A 13,091-nucleotide genomic window follows, 5' to 3' on the forward strand; every position below is an offset into this window, starting at 1 on the left:
TCTTATTTTTCTTCGCTTCAGTTAAATATTTCAAATATCTTAAATCCCAAGACACTCCCAAACTTCACCCAACTTTGACAAGACTCCTAAAATTTACAGTTGTTTGTAATTATTGAATCAAAGCCATTATTTGCTCTCTGTGACTATACATGTACGTGTGGTCTGTGGGATAATGAAACAATAGTATAAATTTTAGACAGGAAACTGAACATCGAGTTATACATGAACTACAAAGTGCAGGGTTCTAGGGAGGTTCTAGGCATTAGTCTAGGGAGTAGAGGGCTAGTTTCATGAAGTAGACAGCTGACACTGATTCAAGTGCTGAAAGGTTAGCCTCTAGGATTGGTCTGGGAGCATGCTCCCCCAGAAAAGTTTGAAATTTAGAGGCTCTGAAATGCTATTTTACCCATTCTCTTGAAGATATTTCTTCAAAAAAAAAAAAACGATTTTATAAAGGTCAAAATGCCAAAAATATTAAGCGACTACAAAGACTTTTAGCAATTTTTATCCTACAGTGCTAGTGTAACTAAAAACATACACCACACTCTGGCCCTATGTCCCTCTCTAGCTAAAGCCTTGACTGCCCTGATCATGAGACAAGGAAAGTCAAGGTTCAGTCACATTCCAAAAAACCTGTGTTTTCCCTGAATGAGTCTTTACAACTTGCACGTCATGTGTTATTTCACAAAAAGTAAGCAGCTCAGAAAGTGAAGTAGCCAGTTTTTTAGCCGGCTGCCGGCACTTAATGAGAACCTTGAAAGTGTATTTTTTCAATGTCTCAGTCTTACCCTTCTTCTGGTTGTATCCACTGACATTGCAGAACTTTCTCTTTCCATACATTCCTCACTGCAGTAAAGCTTCTCATCATTTACAAACTCCTCACTGTAAATCTCCTCCCCACAAGTGTGGCAACTCAGTGCTGGAGCTGTTTCTTCATGCTTCTGACTCAAACCCCTGACCACATCATCAGACTCAAACATCTCTTCCCTGTGTTCTAAGCTATCAACCATTCTGACTTCGGAAGTAGATATTTTAAGACAAAGCTTTGGGACTTTCCTTGTTTTATCAAAATCCTGGGGGTAAGAAAATTAAGACAAACAAAATTTAAATTGTGAAATAACTCTTGAATAATCAGAAAGGTATGGGAGAGAGCAAAAATAAAAATAAAATATTTGTTTCTAGCCATGTCACAGAAACAAAGCCAAATTATAACTGATGATTTGGTCGCATGTTGTAGTTAGGTATATGTTTTGGTTGTTACATGTAACAGCGCTTCAGGTCAACTGTATACATCGAGGAGGTGTCATAAAATGAGGTATTTATCATAAATCCTATTGTTTCTAAAATGTTACCATTCCCACAACTATAACATCAAGTTCATCATGTAAATCAGTAAATCAAGGACCACAACCATCTTCCCTGAGGTACAGGTATAGCTTACTAGGTGATAACGAGCGGTTTAGGTAGAACGGCAAATGTGAATTGACAACTGCCGAGTCACACGATTTGATGGGCAAGATAGAAAATACACAGTTAAGAAAAATCTCTAGCCAAAGTATAGTATTAGAGGAGAGAAAGATGTATAAATGAAGGTAATTATTATATAATTCAAAGACATTTGTGGCAGTGAAGGTACATCACTCTGAAGTCGTCAATAGATTGACTTAATTCATACTAATGAACACCACACTTTCATGGATCTCTTTACTTTGCATTATGTCTGAACTTTTGAACTGGACAATATCTTATCTTGTCTGAAATATGCTGCTCAGGATCAGATGGAAAAGAAATTATAAAACTATTTTTTACTATTTGATATTGATATAATTGACAGCCAGCAGATGGTCAAAAATTACTAATTAACTAGAGACCCACACCATTCCCTCTGTTGAATCCAGTTCCCTCTACACAACCTTTTAATGACTTATCTTTGTGATAAAACTTGCATGTTGCAGGGGTTGACAAGCCACATAAGGGAGCTTAAGAAAACTCAACAGCAATGGCCAGAAGAGGAGCAGGAAAATTTGTGCATTGGTGAGAGCCGTCTGACCTCCCACCAATGCAACTCAGGGTTAATTCCTGACCACCTGACATCATAAGTGTATTTTTAAGTTTTATTTCTTTTTTCGTCCTAACCCCAAGGGTTTTTTCCCTGGGTTCTCTGGTTTTCCCCCTCCTCAAAACCAGTTCTCTAAATCTCTATTTAATCTGTTGTATCTGATAAGTAATCCTTACAGGCAGTTAGTAGCTAGAAGCTTCACATAGGAATAAAGTTTTTAACTTTGCATCCATATTGTTGCACAACTTAAAGTTACATTTCTTAGTCATCCTCTGTAAGACAACAATTTTATAATAATCATTTCTGTATATTTTGGAGGGTGTGACTTGCAGCAAAATATTTTTTATGTGTCTCTTTGGAATTCAACAGTATCATTAAATGCTGAATTTTGAGCACGTTTTTAGACTTATCAATGCATTGAACAGATCAATTAAGATTTAATTTTTTTACTAGCCATTGTCTTGATGTTGCCATCATCACTGCTTAAAGGACAGACTGTCGTGGCTAGTTACTGATAGTACTTCTTCTTCCTAATTTTTATTTGGTTAAGCGCCATCAAATATACTACAAATAAATTGAATCCAGATAATAGAGCAAAAAAAAAAAAAAAAAATAGCTAAAAGAGCAAGTTTATAGCTGGCTCCCTGCCATACTTACGAACAAATGACATCTCAGCTGAGATGCTGCCTATTTAAACTCCCTATCAAGGAGTGAGACAGTTAGTACACTAGTTAGCTGGCCCCTGCACAGCAGAAACCTGAGATCTAACCTCTAGGGTGCAATGCCATTAGAAAGACGTGCACTTAAACAAAAGTCCTAGGAGACTAGACATTATGCAAATGATAACAAGTTCCGCATTAAAATTCTGGTTTTCATGGTCCAGTTAGAAATGTGAGGAAAACTGTTTCCTATCATAAAAGCAGCAGCTTGGGATGACAAGGGTCAGGATTTCTGCCCCTTTAAATTTCTTTCCATTTGTTTTGACGTGACACTGAATCCCACAGATAAGAAGACAAAATAACAGTCATCTGCCAGAATTTGACACCCTGCCTTATTAATGAATACATTTTAAATGGCAGGCTTATGAATAAAATTTGCAGACCTGTATATTTTTCATCTATTGGTGACGACGAGCAGATATGAACTGCCCATGCAAATAAACCCTGGATTTTATTAAAGCTGCTAAATGAAAATAATCCGAGAAAATTGTCTTCTTATTGGGGTAATTTAAACACATTTCATTCCAATCTGCAAATAGCATCTCCCAGTATTCACCGGATTCCATTCATATTTATTTTAAAATAATTATTGTTCGAAATTCCTAACCTTTCTCGAATTTCCATTCTTAAAACTGCAAGACACCCAAAGAAAATAGTTAATGAAAAGAGCTATGTATTTGGAAATGACATCGCAACTTGCTATTAACATTTCTCGCTCCTCTGTGATACACAGTTCCTATCCAAAAGCCAGGGAATTAATATCCCTGGGGAAGTTAACAACTCCACGGAAACTGGCAAACAGATCGAAAAACTTAAGATGGCTTAAACTTTTTAAATCTAAGACCTCTTAAGTTGCATGAAGGGCGGCGAAAGAGGGCATTATGAACGCAATTCGAGTTGAGTTTGCAAACTTTCATCATCATTCATAAACAGCAAAGAGACAGACCATCTGTGCATAACAATAAGGGGCCAATTACACTCGAAATGTCCTACGCTTTCCAAAACGTGGGCAAATCAAGCCATTTTCAGCATTCTACAGGCCATTCGATCCCCTTGATATCTCGGTACAATCCAATAATTTTTGGCCCAATCTCCGAGAAGCAAAAGTATTTTCGATCCTTCGTAATAGGCGAAAACAACTGCTAATGTTTACTTATTCAAAATGTAAGTTCTAATCGCCGACGAAAAAAATCCCCACTGATTTACAACCACCAAAACACCTAGAAAACAATCTCAAAGGAAAATTAAATCAATCTTCTTCAATAAATTTTCGACGGAAACTGGCCGCAACGAGCGTTACTAAATAGTTGTATCAGGAAATAAACAAGGTTCAAGACAATTTCTTCGAGAAAGTACAGGTAGAAATTAACATATCTCACGAGCAAACGAAAGATATTCTCTGTAAAGCGTTCTTTTGCCTGTAATCTGGTCGAAAACTTTGAAAGAAAACACAGACCAGTAATTATGAAGATCTCGAGGAAAGCGAACTTTCACCTTCGGCCAAGCATCGCCAACAGACCATGAAAATTTCACTTCGAAAAAACTTTTCGTAAGAGGGTTTGAATGAATGAAGAAAAAAATATGCAAATTAGTTCGCTGTGTACAAAAAGTTTTAAAACCACGACAGACTCGTGTGAAGATTTCTCGATCGCAGATTGAACGGACCAGAACATCCGAAAACGGTACTCGGAAAAAGTTAAATGACTGCGCATCGAGCGAAGAAGTAACAATAACGAAAGACAAGTTTGCTGTAGCGATTTTCACAAGCTCGAGCGGATCACAAGGAACGTACCGTTTACAGGCGATAACGAACGCGACCATATCAAGTTTCAATATTTCGTGCACACCAGCGAATTATTTCGAAACTTTTGAACAACAAGAGGAGCAGATTTTCATCAAGTGCTAGTTCCTCACCCCAAATATTCTGTCTGATCTAATGGTGCACTCACCGACTCGAAAGACATCGCTTCCCGTTTAATTCCTGCACCAGCAGTTTGTTGCCTTTCTTGTTGAAGTGCGAATTCCCTGCTCGCTTCAGGAGGTTCCTCCATCGCTTGCTCTCTGCTGCGAGTTATTTGCCCTTTGCCAGCTCTTTGCAAAAATCACTCGGCTTTCGGCGTTCCTGAAAAAAAGAATTGTTTTCAAATAAGCGAGCAATCGGCTGAAACGAAAGTTAAACCAACAATGTCTACGCGCGGCCTCATAAAGCATAATCTACAAAGTCAAAATATAAAATTTACCACGAGAGAAAATATTTTTGGACTTCGACGATTTGCCTAAACAAACTGCTCGCGAACCGCCAGCGTTCGCAAAAATTAAACTTACTTCTACCTAAAGACAAACAATTGAGTTGGGCGAAAATTATTAAAAATTCTTACTCCCGGCGCGATAAATTTTTATCAAAAGCTCCACACAGATATTTAATTCCGATGAAATTACTCCAACTGGTAGAACTCGTTGAGTTAGCTCGAGCGAGCGGAAGGCTGTAACTCTGGTGCTCTTATTCCCACAGCTGAAACTATTATCTGCATCGGCGAACAACAACTAAACATTTACATGGATTTTACAGCTATTTAAATATATCAACAGACGGAAAGCATAAATTTAAAACTGCTTGAAGTCGATAAAGAACAACAACAATCTATAAATTTCACACAAGTTCGGGTTACCGTGCTGTGGAAAAGTTTCGAACATTTGCAGTTCTTTTCGGCGCTGAACGCGGCCAGAAAGCGCAGCAAATCTCTTTCGCTTCTTCTCCCCGTTTTGTTCGCTCACATGCTATTAATTTGCATACGAGAAAAGTTTTTTTGTCATCGAACGAAGTCAAGCTTGAGAAGAATGTTACCTGATTGCCGTATCGTAGATCCCCCGGAAAAAATTTGCCGACTGAAGGGAAAATAATTCCAGCCCGGAATTCTCTCGCCGGCACAGGCAAATCGTCCGATCGCTTTATCCGCGAGGGAGAATTCTCGCATGTGAAGTTTTGGCCTCTTGTTTCTCAACTAGTCCTGTGGCCAATGTTCATTATCGTTGCCAAAAAAGTTCCCAAACAAAACTTTCCCAAGATGCCCCGCGCGCCGAACAGCACCCTCGGGTTAATTTTGGATTAAACATTAATTGACACGAAACGAAAACTTCTTTCTTATCTCGGTTGAAAAAATCTCGCTATAAACGTCAGCGGAAAATTCTCGTTTTCTAGCAAAAAGGCATGGACAGACTCAAAGATATCCCAGCCTCTTGTAGATTGTTGCAGACAGGCGCTCGATGGAAGTGAAATTTGTTCATTTTGAATTTTTAATACATTCAAACAATATACAAGTTAAAAACACTTGTCACCCACTCAAAGTGGTTCGAACTGATTAAAGAAATTAGTTAGAAAACGTTTTCCTTTCGAAAAATAGACCAAAATTGCTTACGTGACTTAAAATATTGGGTATTTGTGACAATATTTAACATCTAAAGCTGCAATTTGCGATTCCGCTCACTTTTCCACGCGAATCAAAATATTACATTTGAATTTTAGATCAGTTCCAGCGAAATTTTAAATGAAATCAACAGTGAAAAGTAATTTACTTTGGTTTCGGGAAACATTAAGCGCTACTTTATCAAATTTTGAAAACAACAGGGGGTTACAGCCATAAAAATGGAGCAACTTTCGAAAACTTGACAAGAGAAGTCTCGTTTCCCGTCATTGAAGGGTAAACACAATTAAGGGAAACTCAATGTGCCAAAATTTGTCTAGCGATGCTGCTGAAATGAAATGATTCATTTTTTCGATCGGCGCAGTCCTTTCGTATGAACCATCTTTATTCTCTGCAGAACGCTGAAGAATCGTCATAAAAAAATCGTCCGCTAGCCGTCAGATATCCAAAAGGAACAGTTTGTTTTCTACGTTGAAACTTCTCGAATTTCGTGCGTGGCCACAAGCAAAGGCAGACATATTCAAAGCAATGTAATTTGTTAAATGATTAAATCTCCTAAGCGACCCAGTTGGGAGTTGAAAAAAGTAAAGTTAAGTGGCATAACATGAAAAGAACCGAGCCTACTTAGCATTAAGCAAATTTTAGCGACCCGGTCGTTTGAAACCAAAGTTTATGTCTGCGAACATCTTCAACTTTTCTCAAAAGAGCGCGCCAGTCATTGACTTAAAATTTATTTAAATTTAGTTCTCGTTGAAGCACCTTCAACAAAACCCAACATAAAAACGGTAACAATACGACCACCAAATCAAATCTATATATTAAAAACCACTGAGTTGAACCAGAAAAATGATACAGTTAATTAAACGCTCTAAGTCATGTTGAAAATAATGAAATTTTTGACATTTTAAAACGCGTGGCGGGCGAAACAAAAGGCAATGCACTATATTTAAATTGACCTGTTTATCCATGGCAATGATTAGCTGCTATCTTCTCGTTACTTTGTTGTAACAAATTAGGGAAAGCAGGTGGTGAGAATAGAGAATTTAATCAACACTGAAAAGTGTCCCGCTGACCAACTTCCAGGTAACTAAAACCAGTAATTCTCAGGAGGTTAATTACAAGAAAAACTGTAAAAAAGATTTCAGGGAATTTTCGTGAGAGTTTGGAAAACGTCGTTTATATTTGTGCAGACTGGCTTTCATGTGAAAACAGGTTATCCAGGTGATCTTAAAAGATCGTCTGAAATCATAAATGCAGATCTTAGTACATTTCTTTACGATTTGCATGCCATCAGCTTTGCCGGGCAACCAGTGAAAAACTCAGTCCACATGGAATCAAAAAAGCGTCAGTATTCGCTCTGAACATTTTTGAGCCGCGTGGTACTAGGGGATAACTCTTTGACACCATTTGAGAAGTTCAGTTTGAGTCTAGCTGTCGCCTTCTCACAATCCCTCCCGAACGCGAAACGCGTGTCAGTATATATCAGTTGTCTGATCTCCTCATCAGCATAAATGCATTGTATTGAAAGTTAAAAGTCTGGCTAATTTGCACTGATAGAGTCTGTGCCATAAAGTAACTGGTGTTAAGAAATATTTTAAAAAACACATTTTCCGTGTTTCCATTGAGTTGTAGAAACAAGTGGAAGTACTGGGAAAACGAGAAATAATGCGAGTGTTCCTGCAGCTTTCTCGAGTTCTCCCAAACTTTTACTTGCTCGTTCTTGTAAACGTCCGTTCGCATCGCTTTCAGCCGTTAGACTTCCTATCTGACAATCCGCCACGGATCTCCGAGGATGCTGTATTCGAGAAGTAAACAATGATGTCGCATCGCCGCTTAAAAGACCCTGATGAGTTAGTTGTTCGCATGGCAACCTTGAGGTGTTGGGAGTGAGTTAAATGCGATGCACGTGCATCAATGCACGACCAGAAACTAACTTGGAGTCTGCTTGTAACACGTTTCTCAGTTTGTTTTAAAACCAATCATGAACGAATAAACAGCTGCTTCAAATGAAGACGAAGAAAGACTAGAATTTTTTTGGCCCTTTTTTTTGACAGAATTCACAGCATGCAGGAATAAAGAGCCTTGCAAAGATTTTCTTTGTTGCAAGTTTCTCGTTTTTTTTTTTTTTTCCTGGCTTGATCGTGACAAAGACTGCATGTGAATTTAAGCGTAAAATAGTCGAGACGCGCTCGCGCGGGGATGCGACTGTCCCGTCGCGTCTCGAGAAATCCTCGCGAGTCTACCTCCGCCGAAAAAGCCCAGAAACAAAAGGCAGAAACTCGTGTGGAATCAGAGACTCGGTAATGACTGGTAAAAGGCAGTTACGTACATCCCAAACTTGGCTAAAGATCGGTCTGTAGCATGAAGCGACCAGGACCCCCGCAGAATCGTTGTACTCCCGCCGATAGGATGGCAGTACTTCGCTGACCCTCCGGAATTTTGTCAAGCCAGTATTAATTTGGTGTTTCGTCCGGAGAGAAGAGAAAATTGAGAAAATAAAGTGTCTTGCACAGTTAAGCTCGGCAATAATCCCTGCCATGCAGAAATTCTCGATCAGGTATCCAGCGCTCAGATCACAAGGCCACCGCGCCTTAAAGAAGCTCCGTCACGGTATTTTAAGTTATTTTGGCCGCGTACAAAATTACCTCTAAATAAGGGAAAACCTTAAAATAATAGTTTACTAAGATAGACAAACTTACACAAAAGGGTTACTAATAAACCACAAAGGAACAAGGATGGTTAAGGATGGTGAAGATCGGCACGGATTACAAACAACGAACTTGAAAAAATTAGGCTAAACTTTTCAAGATGCGCATAATTCCATAATTCCTATGGTTTCGGTAATATTATCATCTGTAAGTGGTTAAGGCATTCGCCCTACAACATTTGTTGGTGCGGTCGAAGTGAAAGAATAGAAGTCGCTTAAGTGAGTTTTATATCATAAAAGTAAACGGTACAAAACCTCTTAGTTTTCCTGTTCGTACCCTAGTTTACTGTTCCAGAATCGTTTGGATTGACAAAGTGGTTTGGAAAGTGATAGCAACAGATAAAGCAGACATTTGTCACCTTCTCGTCACACAAAAAAGTCAGCGAAACAGTCCTAAACATTACCTGTAACTCGCGCCTGATTATCAACGACATTCTCGGCACCTTTTTTAATTTTGCGTGCATCAGCTGTCAGCTTCTACAAGCACTTGAAAAGCACAGCTTTTAAAACACGAATAACTTCTGTTGTGTTGATGAATTGAATCAAATTTCCCTGAGGTTCGTGTAAAATTTCTGTTCCCCTTTCGTTTGTGTTTATTCTTCAAGTGTGCGACTGACACCCTGTGTAACGCACAGCTGGAGGGCACTTTAGGCCAGGGTGCGCTTCGGAAGTTTAGAAAGAGAGCCAGCTGCGTACGTTTTCCGCGAAACGCTTCACCTGTCCAGAGAAAATAATGCCAAAATCTGTACAGTTCCTGCTCCAGTGTAAAATGTTCGACAACTATGCCTGTAAATTTTGGCAGACTGGTAGTCAATATTTTACTTTAGCGGGAACTCGTTCTTCAGGGAAATCTATAAGACCAGTTTTTTCGTAGCGGTAAAAGACATAAATTTGCAAAATTCGAAAACAACTGCATGTACAAACCCTACTTTTTTCGTGTTTGAGATTCGTATCCCGCAGGATGTGATGTGCTGTGAAAATTTTGGAAGATTTCACCGAAGCAAATTCAAGAAAATCACAAATAAAGCCATAAAAAATGTAAAAAACACTTTCGTTTGGGCATTTATAACTCGAGACTAGAACCCAAAGTTTTAACAGAGATGATAGTAAAACACTATTTAATCATTGCGAGGACTGGGTGCAAAAACGAATGCAAAAACAGCTTTCAAGACATAAGACTTGGCCGCGCAACGCCATAAATGATTACGCTATGGAGCCACCTTAATACAAATGGGAAAACCATTTATATTAAACAATGATTGAAAAACCCCTAAGATGATTCCAGTCCGTCCTGCGCACTCTCAAGAATTTGTTTGCGATTTTTGTTTTGTTTCATGTAAGACATCACAAAATGTAAACATTTCGCAACTACTTACATGAAGTAAATTCAAAGTTTCAAAACAACCTCCAACCTGACCTCCAATATGGATGCAAAGCTTTTTGCATCGTACTTTCTTATATCACTTGATGAAACAACTTCGCAGCTGTAAAAATCAATGAAACTCTTGGAAAAAGAATCTGAAAGGCTTCGAAGATAAAGTATGTGGTTCGTAACGAATAACATCGATTCGCATTCCATCAAGTGAGAACTTATGTTTATAAACATTAGGGTGCTGAGACTGCGCAGTACGGACTGGAAATCATCTTCAAGCACGAGTGGCAAATGTTTCATCACGTCAGCAATGTCAGACAGATTGAATCACTATCAGATGTGAGTAACGAAATGCCCTCATCACTATCAAGAGTTGAACAAGCAGCTTAGAAGGTAACTAGAATTTTAAAAAAATAAGTGGGGATAGGAATTCTGTTGGTCAGTTGCTTGTTAAGCATTTAACAAGAAATATAAGGAGTAAGCTTATTCGACCTGGCGTTACTCCTTATATTTCTTGATATGAATTCTGCTTCTAAGAAAAGGAAAAATGCTAAAAAAAATAACAAACAATAGACGAGAGAAAAAATAATCAAAATATTGAATAAACAAGATAGAAAATCTGCATGTGTGAGAACGTAAGGAGAGAATTATGGCCTCGTCAAGAGGGGGTACATTTTTAACATAAGAATTGGGAAGGAGGGTATAATTGTTATCTGAAAATATTTTGGGGCTTTAGTTTTGAAACACTACACCTCTTTGAAAGCCACCGGCCCCAGCTGGGACGTAATGAAAGATCGATCTCTTAATTAAAGGAGTAGGTCACTCCAAAAACCGTGTATTTTTTTCCATCACCAATAAAAAGTTCACATTGAGTTGAGTTACTCACCGTTGTTTTAGCTTCTGAAGTGGATGCGATCCCAATGAAAAAGAAGTGAAAAGTTCGACACCGGGAGCCGCCATTTTGAAAGGATCTTGAAGGCCAGGCCGCATATCCGTGACGTCATTCCGTCCGAATTGGTGCAAAGCTCAAAGGCTAATGCTCTTCTTTTCTGTTCTAAATTCAGTTGTGAGCTGAAAAATTTGGCCCGGGCTGTAAAACCGGAACCGAAAAGGGTAGGGAAAGGGGAGTGACTTCCCTTAACTTGCCTAAAAAGAACAAAAAATTGCCAAAGAAGTGGTTCGAACAGCTGCGTCGGGATGAGAGATTCATGCCAAAAAACTCGAAAATGTGTACGCGTGCAACGAGCATTTCACAGACGACTGTTTCAAAACTCAATACCGATTTGAGCTTGTGGCTGGAAACACAAGAAGGAGGTCATTGAAGAAAAATGCTTTCCGACAATTTTTCAACGGAAGGCCCTTGTAAAGGCACGTATTGCAAGGGAACGGCGCATCGCAAGGAACGAAAAGAGGTAGCTATCAGTTATACTTTTCATTTTTAAAAACATTTTTGCCCGGCAGAACTGTCGTTGACTTGATTGGGTAAATATTATTTCTGCGCAAGAAATTGAAGCTCCTCGCTGGACTACAGGGTTTGAATTTCAAGAAAAAACCTTGGGGCCAGCTGGCCCCTAAGTTTTCAGGTTTGGTCGCCAGCACAAGTATTTTAGTCGCCAAAAAAGACGCTAAAACGGCGTGAATCACGGGTCAGTTTCATGTATAATCAGTTTGCCGCTTTTTTTTTCTATAATAACAGGGAAAATGGCTGAATGAAATTCTTGTCATCATTTACCAGTCTTACCAGTATTTATAAAAAAAAGCTTCTATGTTACAAACTTTAATTCATTATATTTCGTAGACTGGCGCTAGGGTTTTCGTGTTTTCGTGTTCATTGATGCATAGCGACTGCATGCGTTTTTTGGAAGTGATATATTAAATTTCTTAGGGTACCGTGGGAACTTCAAATGCCCTGCAGATTTCTTTAAAATTACACGTCAAACTAACCCCGGTACGGTTTTCTTTTATCGAAAAAGTATTTTTTTCGCTTTATAAATCTCTTGTGTGGGCCAAAATCAGAGCGTGTTTAATAATCGGCCTTGACAGCCAGGGATGAGTTAAAATACTTACAAATTTTTAAATGCTATCTAATTTGATTTGGAATACATCGGAAGAAGTAGTTAACTGTACATCAGTCCTATCTACATATCGACAATTACCGATAACAAGTCCTGCTATAGCGAAATCCGATATCCGCATGTAAATAATATTTTGTCTGAAATGTGTTACAATTTGTTTTCAATTTTATCAACACGATTCATCATTAATTAAGGACAGTGTTTTTGCATTCACATCATTTTTGGGAATTACAGTTGCTAATGAAAGCAAATCTACGGTAAAAAATGAAGCTTTAATTTTACTGCATGCTTTGTCAAGTAACGAGGCGAGTAAACACGACACATGCGATACGGATAAACACAATAGCAGAGTGAATTTTCCTTCATCAGCTGATGTTTACGCATGTAAAAGTTCCATAAACTTTTTTCTTCTATCCAAAATCTATTACATATGCTTAGCTTTCCAACAGTACAAATTACAATTCTCACAAAAAATCTTACGTAATGATAAGGAATGTCGTCAATTTCACATTTCACGTCAAAGACGTCGATTTAACTTCGCATCTTACATGTAAAGTCACTGCGTATTTCACAAGAGTCCACGTAGTCCATAAGTGTAAAGAAACCTGGCAAACACGTACGAGCACGGGCAAAAAGTATCCAAATTTTATAAGTAAAAACACAGACTTGTGAGGTGGAAAGCATTCGCCCGATTTAAACACACCATTGAAAACTCGTCAGTTTCTGTGATAGCAGAA

At 38.5% G+C, this 13,091-nt stretch overlaps 1 protein-coding gene across 6 annotated transcripts in view; it reads right to left on the minus strand.

Moving 5' to 3' along the window:
* The window catches only part of LOC145462897 (uncharacterized), a 34,462-nt gene that overhangs the window by 19,897 nt on the left and 1,474 nt on the right, over positions 1-13,091 (minus strand). Inside the window, exons 1-3 of one of the 6 annotated variants that reach the window (XM_081446555.1) lie at positions 5,624-5,983; positions 4,728-4,900; positions 789-1,073 (exon numbers count right to left, since the gene is read on the minus strand). In XM_081446555.1, the coding sequence (XP_081302681.1) occupies positions 789-1,073; positions 4,728-4,829 (387 nt within the window). In that variant the 5' untranslated portion in view covers positions 4,830-4,900; positions 5,624-5,983. The other 5 variants (XM_081446550.1, XM_081446552.1, XM_081446551.1 and 2 more) reach the window with 5 other exon arrangements.

Source organism: Orbicella franksi, chromosome 12 (assembly GCF_964199315.1).
Source record: "Orbicella franksi chromosome 12, jaOrbFran1.1, whole genome shotgun sequence".
Taxonomy (NCBI): domain Eukaryota; kingdom Metazoa; phylum Cnidaria; class Anthozoa; order Scleractinia; family Merulinidae; genus Orbicella; species Orbicella franksi.